Consider the following 17,995-nt stretch of genomic DNA (forward strand, 5'->3'; position numbering starts at 1 on the left):
TTAACTTTATTTAATGATGTTCTTATTTTTTATTATTTTGCTACTTTTATACATAACATAGTAAATGACGACACCTCCTTTTATCCCCACCTCTTTAATTCCCTTACCTCTTAATTGTTCTGTCTTTTTGCCTGTCCTATTTAGATTGTGAGCTCTTTGAGCAGGGACTGTCTTTTTCATGTATGGTGTACAGCGCTGCGTATACCTTGTAGCGCTATAGCAGTGATAAGTAGTAGTAGTAGATAAAGACCTGTATAGTCCACCCAGTCTGCCCAACATATCTAATTTTTATTTATAACCTATTTATAAATGATCTAGAGATGGGAATAACTAGTGAGGTAATCAAATTTGCTGATGACACAAATTATTCAAAGTTGTTAAATTGCAAGAGGATTGTGAAAAATTATAAGAAAACCTTACGAAACTGGGAGACTGGGCATCCAAACAGTAGATGATGTTTAATGTTAGCAAGTGCAAAGTGATGCATGAGGGAAAGAGGAACCTGAACTATAGCTACGTAATGCAAGGTTCCACATTAGGAGTCACCGACCAGAAAAGGGATCTAGGCATCATTGTTGATGATACGTTGAAACCCTCTGCTCGGGGTGCAGCAGCGGCGAAGAAAGCAAAAAGAATGTTAGGTATTATTAGAAAACGAATGGAAAACAAAAATGAGGATGTTATAATGCCTTTGTATCACAAAAAAGATATAGTGGAATTAGAAAAGGTGCAGAGAAGGGCGACGAAAATGATAAAGGGGATAGGACGACTTCCCTATGAGGAAAGGCTAAAGCGGCTGAGGGGAGATATGATAGAGGTCTATAAAATAATGAATGGAATGGAATGAGTAGATGTAAATTGCTTTTTTAGTCTTTCCAAAAATACTAGGACTAGGGGGCATGCGATGAAGCTACAAAGTAGTAAATTTAAAACAAATTGGAGAAAATATTAGAGAGCATTCTTACCGCATGGCCAGGTGGTAAAAAAGGCTGCAGCGAGCAGCAAAAATGGCCCTCGCCCTAGTGAAAGGCCCTTTTTATCGCAGCTTGGTAAAAGGACCCCCTATTTAGCCAAGTAACTGGCTTTTGAAAATTTCCCTCCCTATTGTTGAGTCTGAAAATTGCACTTTATGTTTTGATTACTGTACTCCAAGAAACACACAAATAAACAAACATTTCTCAGAATACACTCACCTGATAGGACGGCCGAACTCCTGCGTGTTTTTCTCACACCTTTTCTGCCCTTCCTCATTAATTGACAAAACCTACAGAGAAAACAGCGGCACATTAATCTCATACTCACGGAAAGGGAAAGGTAACACCACGGTGCTACTTGGCCACCTCATAATCACAAGTTACCACTTATCTGTGCACACCTAAGGCAAGACAATCCAGCGATGGCAAATCCCTGCTTCCATGGACATGTGGGGGTAATTTTAGAACAACAAGATTGAGGAGAGGGCAAGAAAATGCCCACTTTTAGGGAGGAACATAGGTACCTCTGTAGACCAAATTCTACAAATGGCGCTGAAAAATTTAGCGCTAAACGCTATTGTATAAACAGTGATCTAAGTTAAGCGCTGTTTATAGAACAGTGCTTAGGAACTGGGATCCGTGACTAACTTTACCAGTGAGATGCCAGGTGTAAACTGAACTCTGGTGTAGCCATGCGGGGGGGGGGGGGGGGGGGGCACACTTACCGCCACCCATTGAGGTGGCAGTAACGGCTCACGTGCTAACTCGACAAAACTTACAATCTATTCAAGACAGACAAACAGGACAAAGAATGGATTAAGGAGTTTCATTTATTATGGGAATGATTAAAACAACACAGGCATTGAACAGATGAATAAGGGGTTAAAAGCAGCCTCAAAAAAGGCGGGTTTTTAGCCTAAATTTGAATAGGGCCAGTGACAGAGCATGTCGCACCAAGTGTACAGTTCAGCAAGATGGAAGGAACAGAGTCTGGAATTGGCGATGGAGGAGAAGGGTACAGATAAGAGAGACTTACCCCATGAATGGAATTCCTGGGGAGGGGTGTAGGGAGAGATAATAGTAGAGAGCTGTTGAGGAGCTGTATATTGAATGCATTTTGTATGTCACTAACAGAAATTTGAACTGTATGAAGAAATGGATAGAGAGCCATTGAAGTGACTAGAGAAGAGGGGTTATAAGAGGACAATGTGGCAGAAGATAAGATGCACAGCAGAATTTTGAACAGATTAAAGGAGAGAGAGTTGGTTTAGTGGGAGATTTGTGAGGTGTAAGTTATAATAATCTAAGTGGGAGGTGATTAGAGGGTGAATAAGGCTTTCAGTAGTGTGTTCAGAAAGTTAATGATGGAGGAGTAGCCAGCGAACCAAGGGTATAGGGTTCAATTCCCACTGCAGTTCCTTGCGACTCTGGGCAAGTCACTTAACCCTCCATTGCCCCAGATACAAAATAAATATCTGTATATAAATCTGTAAACCCCTTGATTGTAACCACAGAAAGGCAGTATATATCAGATCCCATTCTCTTTCCCTATTACAGATAATTTCATGAGTATTACTGAAAGCCAACTCAAGAGGAAAAAGGAGGGGAATCAGGCATTACTACTACAAATCATTTCTATAGCGCTACCAGTCATACATAAAGCAAATAACTTCTACCACCTGCCAGGTACAGTGCAAGAATTTTCAGCAGAGCACCCAGTTCTGGGATGTAGCAGAAATAATGTCACAGCCCTTGAGAGGAGGGAAGGTAGGTAGAATCTTTGCTTAAGGGTGACATCTAGTGGTCAGATTCAGATTATGCCAGCCAGTACCATCACTGCAATGGTTTGACTATGAGCAAGAGTAACTGAAGTGATTAATGCACATTATTAGAAACGAAGTTCCACTGCATATAATATTTGTTGAAATGCATCAGCACATATGAGTTTATCTTGTTGGGCAGACTGGATGGACCGTACAGGTCTTTTTTCTGACATCACTGACTATGTTACTATGTTAGAGCACTTTGGTAAACCTAGCCCTGAGGGATATAAAATCCATCCCAGCCCTAGGTCTAATCAAGCAGGAAGTACAAAGCAGTTGGCTCAAAAAATCCCACAAACCATTAAAAGTTCTCACTCACAACTGACCACCCCATGTGAGTAGTTGTAAAGTGTGCAGGTTCTATTGCTCATGGATTTTGCACCAGTTATCAAAGGAAAGATACAAGAATACTCCCTTTTGAATATTACGCTGGGATAAAGTACCCACTGAGATTTGCACATGCTTTTTTGGAGATTACTTCTTTTCTACAAAATGCATCTTATTGCACTGAGCATACCAACTTTTTCCAGAGGCACTATGCATGTGCTGTTGATCCCTGCATGTATACTTACCCCAGGAAACGGATGGGCAGTTTTCGGAGAGTCAATTTATGTGGGTAAACAGCCATTTTCCTAGAAAAATGGCTTTTGAAAGTTGCCCTCAGTTTGGATTCATTTTCCCTATTTACGTCATTTTGATTGTGTGCATGCTTTTTTTCTTTTTTTTTGGGGGGGGGGGGTTACTGTATAAGGTAGCGACTAGTTTTAGGTGCTAACAATGTGTGAACATGTGAGTAGTTTAGTTATTTATTTGTGAAAGTACCCAGTAGCCCATAGGCGGTCGGTGGCCCAACTGTTTGGGGAGGCTAAAGGGGGCGGGGTTAGGGGTGGGGCTTAAATCCATAATTGTCTGATAACACAGAAAAAAAAAATAAAAGTCACAATACCTTTTATTAAATTTAGATATTAGATATGTATCATATGTCAAAGAATAAAGTGGTTGCTCAAAGCATATACTAACCACAATCGCTCAACTGCAAAACACTATGCACAACTTTGTGCAAAAACACACTCAGAACCTTACTGTACCATAAATATTACACTGGGCAGAACCGAATACACCAATATACCACCCATACGGAAAATGCAGACCGTCAACAATATGAAACAAGGGATCATATCATCACAATTCTCATGAAGAGCCACAAAACACCCTAATTCATGTTTAATGTGGGATAAAATGCCATAAATAAGTAAATAAATTTAAACTTTTAATGTTGAGCACCTAATTCTCAAAGTGGACATATTCCAAACACTGCCCTCCCCTCCATCCACCCGTGTCCAGCAACCCTCCTCTCCCCCCTGCCCTCCCCTCCATCCACCTATGTCCAGCAACCTTCCTCTCCCTTCCCCTCCATCCACCCATGTCCAGCAACCCTCCTCTCCCCTCCCCTCCATCCATCCTTGTCCAGCCAGCAACTCTCCTCTCCCCTGCCCTTCCCTCCATCCACCCATGTCGAGCCAATAACTCTTCTCTCCCCTGCCCTCCCCTCCATCCTCCCATGTCCAGCAACCCTCCTCTCCCCCTGCCCTTCCCTCCATCCAGCAATGTTAACTTCCAGCCCCCCCCAATTCCCGATCCCCCGCTCGTCCATCCCGTATGCCCTCAGCTCCCCCCTAGCCCTCGTTTGCTTCCTGCCGCTGCCCTACCTTTAAATATTGCATTTTTCTTCCAGTCGCGGCACCATTATTAAAAGCAGAAGCAGGCTCGGCTCCAGCCTTCCCTCACATGGCTCCGCCCTCTTCTGACGTATTTCCTGTTTGCGCGGTGGAGCCATGCGAGGGAAGGACGACCTGGGGAGCGGGGAAGCCTGCAGCTCGTCGCGGGGTGGGGGCAGCAGGCAAAGTAGGTCACAGTTGGGCTGGGGAGGCTTAGCCTCCCCAAGCCTCTTATACGGGGCGCCTATGCACTAGCCTATGTAAATGGCCGCCCAGTGTAAAAGTACACATGCTGTTTGCATGGTGTGTATTTTGATGATGGGCGTCTGCCACTTATGCTAGAATTTTATAAAGAAAAGTAAGCGTCTGCTTTTCATTATAAAAATAGGCACCTTAAACAGTGTAAAGAGTTGCATGGGAATAGAAATCTCAGCCATCCCCACAAGTAATCTAACCTGTCCCCTGAACTAAAATAACCCAACCTATGCCATCGTTCTAAAAATGAAAGATATCAGAGATGCACATTTCCCATACCTGACATGGTCCAGTCGATAAATAGAATAAAATATTTTTTATACCTTTGTAGTTTGAGCATTTTATTTTTCCATTCGATTTTGTCTGTGTCTTCTGATTTTCTCAGTTTTTTCCCTGCCTTTCCAAGGTCTTTGCATTTCTTCTTTCTCCATGTCTGTTATCTGTCTTCTCTGTGTCCCTATCTGTCCTGTCCAGCACTTCTTTTCCGTGTCCCTGTTGTCTACTCCCTAGGGTCCAGCCCATCTCCCTCTAGCCCCCTTCCTCAGCTTTCACCCAGCCTCTCTGATGCCTAATCCCCAGGGTCCAGCCCTCTTTCCCCTCTCCTGGGTCCAGGCCATCTCCCTCCAGCCCCTCATGCCCCCCTCCTCAGCTTTCACCCAGTCTCTCTCATGTCCCCTCCCCAGCCTCTCTCATGCCCCCCCTTCAGCTTTCATCAAGCCTCTCTCATGCCCCCTTCCCAGCTTTCACTCAGTTTCTTTCATGCCCCCTCCCCAGCTTTCACCCATTTTTTTCATACTGTCCTTGCCAGCTTTTACCCAGTTTCTCTCATGCCCCTCCCCAGCCTTCCCCCAGTCTCTCTATGGCCCCCCTCCATCCTTCCCGCAATCTCTCATGGCCCCCCTCCAGCCATTACTCACAGCACTGCTTCCGTTCAAACACCTCCTCTTCCCCAGCACGCGATAAGGCTCTGCAGAGATCTGAGCCGAGCATGGCATGAAGTTGGAGTAGTTTTGCGGTTTGATGTCCCATGAGACTTTAGCAACTTCTTGCACTGCATGGCTTAAGTCTCTGCAGAGCGGCAGAGCCCAATTGCCATGTATGGGAAGAGGAGGAGTTTGAAGCAGCACCAAGGCTGGCGTGACGGTACACTACTGCGGGAACCCCGAAGGACCTGTGTCTATCCCTGTGAGATCCTTATGGGATTCCCGTGGTAGCAGCAGGGCTCCCACAAACCTCGTTCTCGTGCAGCTCTCTAAAATAGTGCTTTTAGTAGGCACCTTGATATAAGATGATTCTCCACAAGGTCTCCTAGATTAGGAAAGCAAGTAGGAGGCTATTTTGAGTCTATTTTACAAAGACACAAATCTATATAAAATTACCCACTAAGGTGATTTCTATATATGGTGCTGAAAAAAATGATGCCAAAAAAACGCTATTCTATAAGCCATGTTTAAAGTTAGGCGCGGTTAATAGAATTGCGCCTAACTTTAGGCACGGCCATTTGAACCAACTGAAATATGGTGCCAATGTATGTACCTATATTAGGCGCGTACTCCCGCCCCACCCCCCATTGTACAACAAAGCACATAAATGCTAGGAATGCCCCTGTTCTGCTCAAGACCCTCCCATTTCTGCGCCCCCTTTTATTACTTGCACCTAAAATTTATGCACGCAAACTCCAATTAAATCAAATTAGTGCCAATAATTGCTTGTTAAAAAACCAATTATTGGTGTTAATTAGTCCTTTATTAATTGCGTGTGCAATTTTTGGCAATTTTTATAGAATTAGGGAGTAAGGGTGCAATTCTATTCATTGTCAGTTAGGTGCCTATCAGGGGAATTTTCGAAAGAGAAGGGCACCCATCTTTCGACACAAATCGGGAGATGGGCGTTCTTCTCTCAGGGTCACCCAAATTTGCAGAAGGATCTTGTAAGACTGTCTGAGTATCTAAATGAGAAACATTTAATATGGACAAATTGAATCACCTAGGGAAAAATAATCCCAACCACAGATACAAAATGCAGGACTCTAAGTTAGCAGTCACCACCCAAGAAAAAGATCCTTAAGTCACTGTGGACAAGATGTTGAAATTTTCAGCCCAGTGTGTTGTGGCTGCTAAAAAAAAAAAAAAAAACCCATAAAACAAAACAAAACCAAAGTTAGCAGGAGCAGACTGACAGTGATCTTGGCCCCTGGGCAGAAAGGGTCATTGGCCCCCCCTCACACATACTACAGTCACCTGGGCCTACCTTGAAGAGCCCTGGCGGTCTACTGGCCTCTTTGGGGGCAGGAAAGAACCCCACTCTTTCCTGCCCACCGCTGATGCTCTACTCAGAGCTGCTGCTGCTTCTTCTTAATGGCTGCTGAGACTTCCTGCGGCAGTCTCACGGTTCTTGGCAGTCTCACGAGCCTGCCACAGTAAGTCTCGGCAGCCATTTTGAAGAAACGATGGTGCCAGACAGAGCAGCATGCAGGAAAGAGTGGGGTTCTTTCCTGCCCCCGAAGAGGCCATTAGACCACCAGGGCCCTTCAAAGTAGTCCAGGGGAGGGCTCACTGAGGCTTAAGAGGCTGTAGTGTGCAGGGGGAGGGGGGAAGAGAGGCACTGGGCCCCCCCTAGAGCCTCTGTGCCCAAAGGCACTGTTCGATTGCCCATATGGCCAGTCCATCCCTGAAAGGAATTACCTGAAAAGGGATGAAGAGCAAATCTGAGAAATCATTGTTTAGGTCTGTGGAACTCTGGCCAAACCATCTAAAGTGCAACTAGGAAAGGTTCTGAGTAGGGTGACATAAATGATAAAGGGGATGGAATGCCTCCCTTATGATGAGTGGCTAAACAGGTTATGACCAACTACACATGGAAGCTGCAAAATTGCCACTTCTACATTTAAGTGTTGACACCTCCATATGGAAACTGCTGGGTCTGTGGAATTCATTTATTCAATGTGTATATTTGTAAAATGGCTGCTCCCACTTCACATGTCAGCAAATACATGTGCACACTTGTGTGTATTTTAGAAAAAGTTCTATGTTGGCAGATCCTTTTCTAAGAGCTGAAAACAACCCAACCAAGACATCTCAGTTTTAGCCTCCACCTTTTATGTAAAATAGGACTTTCTCTCTCCTAGATATAAGAACAGGATATTAGTAGAAAGGGAACCTTCAGATCATGGTACTCACATGACGCAGCAGAGCTTCTTCTCCCAGAGCCTTCACTAAACCTTTGGTGTCCATCTGGCCCAGACGAAGGATGTATAATGGGCGGCCATCTTAAAGCAATGAAAAGCAAGGAGAAGTCAGAGGAGAAAATGTCCAGATAGCTGCAGAAATGGGTCACTGCGTAACATGACTTCAGACATAGAGAGGATAGTATTGTATGGGACATCTACCCCCCCCCCCCCCCCCCCCATTTTAGAAAAGACTAGGTGAACACTCAACCTTTTCTAAAATACATATAGCCTCACCAAGGAAGTATATGTATTTGATTATGCCATTTTATTAAAGAAAACATTCAATTAAAGAGCATTACTGCTCAGGGTTTTGCAGTACAAGAAGTGCTACTTAAATGCAAAAATAGTGAGATGCTGAGATTTTAAGGAGCCTTGTTCAGGGCACTCCTTGAAAGTATACATGTATTTTGTATTTTAGAAAGACAACAAACATTTATCCAGGAGCATTTTCCCAAGGAGATTTATATCTGCTTTGACTCACACAGCTCTGTCAGCCAACTTCTCTTTTGAGCCTGGGCCAGGCCCACCAAGTGAGGGGGGGGGGGGGCAACATTCTCCAGGCCAGGCCTCAAAAGGAAGCAAGGCTGACCCAGTGGCATGGGGGCCTGGGCCCCTCCACTTCAGGCTCAGGCCTGCCAAATTTCAGTACCTTGAATGGCTGGTGAGGTTACCCAAGCCCCACCAGCCAAATAGTTCTGAAGCCTGAACCTCCCCCGGTGTGAGAAAGTCAGTAACATGTTTTCTAGCAGCCGACGCTAGCACTCTGTGCATGCTCAGTTTACGAGCATGAACTGAGTATGTTTGAGGAGTGTCAGCATTGGTGGTTAGAAAGCATGCTGCCGATTTCCTGACATCAGGGGAGGTTTGGGCTGTGGATCTACGGTATTTGGATTGCAGGGATTGGGCATCCCTACCAGCAATGGTAACAATGTAATGGGGGAGGGGAGGGAATGAAGTCACAATTTTATAGAATTAGGGGACGTGTTGGAAGGTTTTTTTAAAGATGTATTTCTCAACTAGGTGGGAAATTTCTACAGTCCCAAAGAACAATTCAGACCAGTTCTTTACTAGCTGAAAAAATCAATTACATAAATGGGGACAATGGCTAACCTTTGTCATGGTAGTGCCAGCCCCCTGCATAGTATTCCTCCAGGAGGGATGGGGCTCGCCAGGTCTCTAAGATATAGTCCACTTGGTACTGCTTACGCCAGCTCAATGATTGGCAGAGCATCTCCCGTGCCCTCTCAATATTGAAGTCCCGAGCTCTCAGAAACCGGAGAATATGCTCATCCTTGGGGATCTATTGAAGAGAAAACACACTCACAGACATTCTGCAGGAAAAGTATTCATTTAAAAGATAAATATAGTGCACCAGCATCTTTCTAGCCAAAGTAGGTTCCCTTCCCCCTGCCCCCAACCCTTCAGTCAAGATGTACTAGGAAACATAGGAGCCAACTTTCCAAAATGATTTGAGGTGCTAAACCCAATGGAAATTACCCCTTCCTGGTCACAGTCAAGGAATTTGCTCAATATTGAGGGTCCTCAATCACCCACAGAGCTGGCTTCTATTCTAGGAAGAGCAGCTGTGCCCACGGTCAGTGAAACTCCTCTTAGAAGAAAGCGACTCATTGACCATCAACACAAGCCTCATCATTATGTGTACACACTGAGAATGGCAGCTATCCCATAATTAACTAGTCTCATCTGGTAATGACAGCTGCTCCACAGACAACTGGTATTCCACCCCTGGAGATAGCAACTTGTCCTAGGGATAGCAGAACATTGCCCGTCATAACACTGCAGTTCAAATCAGATGAGAAGAGCCACGGGAAACACCCGGGACTAAATGTACTAAGGGGTTTTCTCCAACACAGACTGGCTCAAACCTTTGGTTCATTCCAGGAGCTTACCAAGCCAGAATCATGCCTTTGAGACACTGCCCCCCCCCCCCCCCAAAAAAAAAAAAAAAAAGTACCCCTGCCCCACTCACTGGGTCATGAACATCACAGGGGAGACAATAGACAGGGAGCAATTTTTGTGTCACCTCCTTTGTGCCCTGTGCAGCCACACCTCTCACACAGCCTTCAGAACAACCCTGGTTCATTCGGTACCAAGTACACACATTTCCAATGAAGGAGTTACATACGAGAAAGTCTGGCTAATGGCTTTGGTATTACAGTACTTTTAAAGCAAATTAAATTCAACTTAGAGAGAATCACCAGATTTTAAAAGAAGAGCTTTGAGAGACACTGCACAATAATTCATTCACAAACTTCACACCAGCATGAACTGAAGTTACCTTTTCTGCTTTCCATTCACCGCTTTCTGACTACAGAACAAAAGAGAGTGTTTTTCTGGTGAGTTCTGAGATGGAACCGAAGTGACAATAAAATATTTCTCCAATCCTACGAGCTCACACAGAAGCAGGACTCTGGAGGATTTATTGCCCACACTGGGGTTAAGATTATAAGCCACTCATGAGGCTAAAACAGTGTTCTAGCTGCAGAAGTAGACATTTATAAAACTGTATGTGTGTGAATATCACAGTACACCCTATCGGGTAAATTCCAAGAAAAACCATGTGCTTAGCGTGATTCTATAAACTACGCCTAAAGTTAAGCACACACGCAATTCTTGCATCTAAAATGTAGGCACACCTGTTTAGGCCACCTAAAACCAGGCCTAAATACCTGAACATAACTTAGGCGCAGATTGGGTGTATTCCACAACAGGGGCGTAGCCAGACTTCGGCGGGAGGGGGGTCCAGAGCCAGAGGTGAGGGGGCACATTTTAGCCCCCCCCCCCCGCCATTGCCAACCCCGCCGCCACCACCAACTTTGCCCCCCCCCCCCCGCCGACAACCCTCTCGACCCCCCCCCTCCTGCTGTCGCCTACCTTTGCTGGCGGGGACCCCAACCCCCACCAGCCGAGGTCCTGTTCTTCCCGCTCAAGGCTTCCTTCTGTTTCTGACGTCCTTATCTGGTGACTGGCATTAAATTTCTGGGGTGTTTTTGGTCGCTATGATCACAGCCGGTTAAGCCGAAATTTATCAGCTCACCAGCTAAGTTATAGCAGCCAAAGATAGAACTGCTATTTATGTGGGTTTATCTGGCTGCTAAACCTACCTGGTCAGCTGATGAATATTGGCACCAACTGGCTTTGTCGTGCGATATAGCTGGCGACCAGGCTAGCCACTAAGCGCTAATATTCAGCCGAGGTAGTCAGCTATCTCATACTGAATATTAGCGCTTAGCCGGCTTAAAGCTATTTAACTGGCCAGGAGTCGTTCCTGCCTGGTTAAACAACGCTGAACATTGAGGGGGGGGGGGGGGGACTTGTGTTTTGCATTTTCATAATGACATGCATCAGCAATAAAAGGCAGGTTCCCCTCTCTGCTTACTTTTTCACTATGCTGTTATCGACAGTGAAAGTACACATGCCCTTTCAATTTGAGATCTAATGCAAAGCTCCCATGGACTTTGCACCTACCTGCACAGTTTTTGAAAATTGCCCCAATAAAACCAAAGCATAAAGCATAATATCAACAAGATATGATTTAGAGCTTATTTTAGTAAGCCACCCACCATGATCCTCTGCTTCACACTTGGGGGTTAATGCAGTAAACCTTACAGTAGAGCTAGGAGCTTGCATAAAGAAACTGCTTTGCATGGAATGCAGTAACCAAATAGTATGTAAATAAGCTGTATATGAAAAATGCGTGCAAACGTGGGAAAGCATGCTGAAAACAGGTGCATATGGGTCTGCGCTAGTAGGAGCTATATTTTTTGCACATGCACACACGAACACACACACACACAAAAGCTATCGGCATATGCACGTGTGCTGGAATATTATTCTAATGATAACCAAAGAAAAAATCTTGAGCTTGCTATAGTCAACAAACAAATACTGTATACAAATGTGAGAATACTTGGCCTGCTGTCCTCAGAGAACACCTGCTATAGGTAAGTATATAAATGTACCCATCTCTAGGAGTAGCCTAGTGGTTAGTGCAGTACACATTAATCCTGGGGAACTGGGTTCTACTGCACCTCCCTTGGGACTCTGGGTAAGTCACTTAACCCTCCAGTGCACCAGGTATAAATAAGTGCCTGTATATACTATGCAAACCACTTTGAATGTAGTTGCAAAAACAACACAGAAAGGCAGCATATCAAGTCATATTCCCTTTCCACATAACTTGTCTCTGAGAAATATAATTTAGATTCTCTCCAACCCCTGATGTAGTATCACACAAAACTTGGTGAGTTGGGCTCTGAGGGACTGACTGAAATGAGAAAGAAAGAGGTGTAAGCAGAAGCTTATCAAAATGTAGTGTGAAGTTGCATTGATGGTTCAAATGTTGTATGAGGGTTCCTCTATTCACTATATATTGTTACATATTTGTACATCTGTTTGTTGGCTACAGTGATTTCAGAATTTTTTCTTTGGTTATCACTGGACTTTATCCTAAGTTTGGGGTCATTTTTGATTGTGTGTAAATATTATCGAAATATTAATGTATTTGAAAACACTGCATCAGCAGTTGACTTGTATGCAAATGTGCTGGAATGCTATACTTTGCATATACGTGCAGTCCCGGGCTTTAACATTCATAGCTGCAGTACCTCCCCGTCAGCTCTTAATCCCCTAAAATAGTTTTTTTTTTTCTCATCCATGTACTATAACAATTCCCCCCCCCCCCAAAAAAAATGTATATTATGGGCTATTTCTTGCTTGCAGACAGAAGAAGAAACGGATACGAAACACCCTTTAATGCCAGTCATAGAAGAATAAGTTAAAGCCCTGGCATTAGAAAACCTTGCACACTTCTTTGCATCTGGGTTTAATGCTATTACCTTTGTTATCCTGGGAGTTATATAAGCTGTGCACTGATGTCAAAAGTGAAGACTTGGGCACAAGTTTGCTAGTGCATAAAAAGTGAAGTTACTTACCTATAGCAGGTGTTCTCTGAGGATAGCAGGCCAAGTATTCTCACATGTGGGTGACATCATACAATGGAGTTTGGTGCGGATGTTGCCTAGCACATATAGTTTAGGAAAGTTCTGGCAGCACCCCACTGCTCATCCATGGGTGCCTTCCCACCCGACCTCAGAAAATGACATAACTGAAGGAATACAACTCCTTGGGGAGGTGGAAGGGTGTTTGAGAATACTTGACCTGCTGTCCTCGGAGAATACCTGCTACAGGTAAGTAATTTCACTTCCTCCAAGGACAAGCATATAATATATTTTCACTTATGGGATTCCTAGCTACCAGGCTCACAGAAAATAACAAGGCCAGGACAATAGGGACTCAAAACACAGAGACCTGGAAGTCAATTAACCTGAACTATATGCAAATTGGTAGTGAAGGTATAGCCTGGGACAGACAAAAATTGGGCCTAGGAAGGTGGAGCAGGATTTTAGACAAATTCTGTAGAACTGTCAGACTGAACTGGCTGTCATGTCAGTAGTGAGATGTGAATCTGTGGACTGAAGATTGCGTTGCAGCTTTGCAAATCTCGATGGAGGTTGATCTCAAGTGGGCTACCGACGTAGCCAAGGTTCTGATATTATGAGCCATGACATGACCCCAAAGAGTCAGACCAGCCTGAGCATAAGTGAAGGAGACGCAACTTTCTAGCCAACTGGATATTGTGCATTTCCCAATGGCTACCCCCATCCTATTCGGATCAAAAGAGACAAAAGGCTGGGCAGTCTTAGTCTGCTCCAGATAGAAGGCCATGGCCCTCCTGCAGTCTAAGGTATGCAATTCACTTTCACCAGGATGGGCACCGAGGCCTTGGTAAAAATGTCAGCAGGACAGTTTACTGGTTAAGATGGAAATCTGAAACCCCCTTAGGAAGGAACTTAGTATGAGTGCGAAGAACTACTCTGTTGTGAAGAAACTTCATATATGGCAGATTAGCCATTAGGGCCTGAAGCTCGCTGACTCTGTGGGCTGACCAAAAACACAACTTTCCAGGTCAGATGAAAGGAATCAAGTAAAGGAAGATGACGTTGAGATCCCATGACACAGTAGGAGGTCTGATGGGGGGACTTTGTCAAAAGCAAACCTTGCATGAATTGAACAACTAGAGGCTGTACAGAGATGGGTTTACCTCTTACACGGAGGTGGTAAGCACTGAATGCACTGAGTAGAACCCTTACAGAGTTTATTTTTATTTTATTTATTTAGTCATACTTGTATCCCACAATTGTCCAAAAACGAGTTTCGGTTCAATGTGGCTTACATTTAATAGTTGTTAGAGATCACATTGATTCAATTACATTTACAAGGTTGTATGATGCGCTGAAAAGACACTCAGAGGGAAAAAAAGAGAAACATGAGGGAACTGCAAGGGAAGGCACTTAAAAATAAATTTGACTAAAAAGCGCACTGAGAGAATGCACAGATGTGTCCTCCCAGCTCTGCAGAAAAAAAGAAGAGACTGAAGTGCACATGCTCGCATGTCGGACTGGAAGGCACCCAAGCATGCGCACTAGGGCGCTGCCAAAACTTTCTTAATCTACACGCACTAGGCAGTGTATGTAGTGGGCTCCATTGGATGACATCACCCACATGTAAGAATACATTTGGCCTGTTTGTCCTCAGAGAATTTATTTTAGCATTGGGCAGTTGCTCACAAATTGCACAAAACCTCCTGTACTTTATTACATTAGCCCTTTGGTACTAGTAGGGTCTTCATTTTTTTTTTTACCTTGCCTTTGTGTGTTTCTTGTAGCCACTGGCGAAGCTGGATGAGGCAGCTCTCTTGCAGAGGGGTAAGATTTCCTAAGTAGCGTTCGATGTAATCAGCGTGCAATTTATCAGCTAGAAAAGAGAGGGGGAAATTTGTTATCTTCTCTGGGAAAACATGACTAAAGTCACCAGAAACATACTAATTAGGTTTTAATGAATTCTAGCACAGTAAACAATTTGCAATACAATAATCCAAACCCCATCCTTTTATGCGAAAAAACATTAAAAAGTTACAAAAGTTGAAACATGTGACTGCTTTGGGACCCATGATATGACAAGTGGCCATTCTCAGTATTATGGATCCACAGCTTTAGTCATGTATTCCCAGAGACAGTCACGTCTGTACCTTGAATGAACACCATGGGCCCGATATTCAGACCACAGGAAGTAGCTGAAATGCCTCCTGTGGAAAGCACTGAGCCCAGATTTTCAATGCCGGGTTGTTTCCAGTGACCAGCATTGAATATCCGGTTTATTTTTGGCCGCTAAGAACATAGCCGGCCATATTGATATTCAGTGCTGGCTGGTTAAGTTCATAGTGGCAAAAGATAGACCTGATATTTCGGTGGCCATATTTGGCTGCCAACTCTGCTGAAAATTGTCAGATAGGTGGTTATTCAAGCAAGTAGGAGTAGAGGATGACCAAAAGATGAGTCCAACGCTGGAGAAAGTGTGAGAAAACTCTTTATTGCTGCTGATACAAAGGGACCCGACAAGGTCTATGTTTCGGCATTACAAAACGCCTAAGTCAGGGGTCTTATTAGTATTCCTCGGATTGTGCAGTGTACTAAAACCGGTCAAAGGTTTCAGCTCAAGGGACTGTAGTGCAGTGAAAACCGCCAAAAGGCATGTGTTTGAAAAAGAAACACACTCTGCTTTCCCCGGTGTGGTCTGCTCGGGTCCCTTTGTATCAGCGTTGGACTCATCTTTTGGTCAGCCTCTACTCCTACTTGCTTGAACTTCTTGATGTAGAGGTTCTCCCCTGCATTAGATAGCTGATTATATCACACAATATAATCGGCTATCCACTAAGCGCTAACCGGGGAATATTCAGTGGGAGATAGTCGGCTATCTCCTACGGAATATCTGCGGATAGCTGGTTATGTACCATTTAACCAGCCGGGTGCCGTTCCTGGCCGGTTGATTTTGAATATCGGCTGGCATATCATTATCATGTTACCCACAAGCATAATTCACAACTTGTAGTATTTCTTAAATCAAAAGGCCACAAAATATCAGAATATAAGGAATTAAATATTTTCAGCTAGGCACTGAGACTGAATATCCAGGTCGGTGATGATACCTGGAAATTGAGGGTATGGCTGATATTATTTATTCTTATTATTATTTGTTACATTTGTATCCCACATTTTCCCACCTTTTACAGGCTCAATGTGGCTTACATGTAACCTTTAATGGCGTTAGCTGGTTACGGTTTGAACAAATACATAGTATGAATGAATACAAAGTGATATTATGGCATAATGAGGTATATGTATGGTAGGAAACAGTTGGGAAGAACTTAGAGAGGGAAGGGGGAATAAGAGTCAGGTAATGTCCGTTACGGTCTTTGGTTATATAGTGTCGCAAGTGACCGGTATTTCCGTCCCATACCCCCACATAGATAACCGGGCAATTTTAGGATGCTGTTTAAGTGATCCTGCTTGCCCAGTTACCTATGAGGACACTGAATATTGCTGGTGCCCTGCACAACATCCAGGTTTGGATAGCTTCCTAAAAGAAAAGCCCATAAGCCATTATTAAAATGGACTTGGAAAAATCCACTGCTTATGTCTAGGATAAGCAGTACAAAACATATTGTACTGTTTTGGGATCTTGCCAGGTACTTGTGACGTGGATTGGCCACTGTTGGAAACAGGATACTGGGCTTCAGTCTGTCCCAGTATGGCAATGCTTATGTACTTATGTTTACAGACCCTTAACTTTGTACCTCAGGCAATGGAGCATTAAATGACTTACCTAAGATCACAAGGAACTGCAGTGGAATTTGAACTGGGCTTCCCTGTTCCTCAGCCCACTGCTCTGACCACCAGGCTACTGCTACTACTATTACTTGCATATTCAACAGCACTACCTGTATGTATAGATTAGACATTTCCAAATATTCCAAAGATGTTTCACTGAAAATTAACCTGAATGTTAGTCTGTACTTCTACTCCTGCAAGACCTTCTCCAGTTTAAGTTCTAGTAAGTCAAACTGCAGATTTGCGCACCTATCCAAAAAACAATCGTATGAACGATGACTGGCCAAGTATCTGCCCCTTAGATGTGGGGCTCAACAAGGTGCTCCCTTGGCACACTATTAAGAATTCAGTTGTAAGGGGTAACTTACAAAGGTCATGCATTTGATATACTTCTTTTCTGTGGTACAATCAAAGTGATTTACAAATTATATTCAGGTACTTTTTCTGCCCCTAGTGAGCCCACAATTTTTGTACTTGGGGCAAAGTAGGGTTAGGTGACTTGCCTGCAGCTACAAAGAGCTGCGCTGGGTCTCAAACCCAGTTCTCCAGGTTCTCAGCCCATTGCACTAACCATGAGGCTACTCCTCCACTCTGCAGTTGTAATCTAGATCGAGGGCTACTTACCATCAGGGGTGCCTGCCTCTGCAACAGGGGTGGATATACCAAGTTGCTCTCTGTTAGCACTATGGCCGGAGCACGCTGCTGGCTCTCTCCAACAATCAGGCGCACTGTCCCAGTTAAATCCCGCAGTCTGCGGGCTGTGCTTCTCACTTCCAAATGCTGGTGGCTTCCATCGAGGAATGTGTGTGATGCCCTGAGAGATTAGTTCATTGAGGTAATAGTCAATCACTTCTTTGCCCTGAAATAAATTAAATTGCTGGATTATTAGTAACACTATAGCGTAAGAGAAGGGAAGACAGAGTCTAAGATGCTGGAAAAGCACAGAAGGAAATAAATTCATTTCTTTGCTCTTAACCTCTCATCAATTCACAGAGGAGTAGGCCAGTTCTTGATGGAATCCAAGGCTGGATTCATGTGTACTGTGGCCCCTCTCAATTAAGCAGGAAGTAAATTTTAGGTTTAATAACTTTCCTTGTTAGTGAAACACAAGGCCCCTTGTAATGTGAGGCCCTGTGCTGTAGCTTGTCTAGTTCACATGTAAAAACCTGTCCTGCTGGACTCTTGTCATCATTAATAATCAAGAAATTACAGTAGCTCCCCTTCTACTTCTTACCTTCTTGTGCTG

General features: G+C 44.1%; 1 protein-coding gene across 2 annotated transcripts in view; it reads right to left on the bottom strand.

The window, feature by feature from the left end:
* The window catches only part of SEC14L5 (SEC14 like lipid binding 5), an 82,924-nt gene that overhangs the window by 23,109 nt on the left and 41,820 nt on the right, over positions 1 to 17,995 (bottom strand). For both annotated transcript variants that reach the window (XM_030212653.1, XM_030212652.1), the window contains 5 exons: positions 17,374 to 17,608; positions 14,724 to 14,836; positions 9,110 to 9,299; positions 7,950 to 8,038; positions 1,194 to 1,264 (listed from right to left, as the gene is read on the bottom strand). In XM_030212653.1, coding sequence (XP_030068513.1) covers positions 1,194 to 1,264; positions 7,950 to 8,038; positions 9,110 to 9,299; positions 14,724 to 14,836; positions 17,374 to 17,608 — 698 coding nt within the window. The remainder of the gene's footprint in view (positions 1 to 1,193; positions 1,265 to 7,949; positions 8,039 to 9,109; positions 9,300 to 14,723; positions 14,837 to 17,373; positions 17,609 to 17,995) is intronic.

Source organism: Microcaecilia unicolor, chromosome 8, assembly GCF_901765095.1.
Source record: "Microcaecilia unicolor chromosome 8, aMicUni1.1, whole genome shotgun sequence".
Classification (NCBI taxonomy): domain Eukaryota; kingdom Metazoa; phylum Chordata; class Amphibia; order Gymnophiona; family Siphonopidae; genus Microcaecilia; species Microcaecilia unicolor.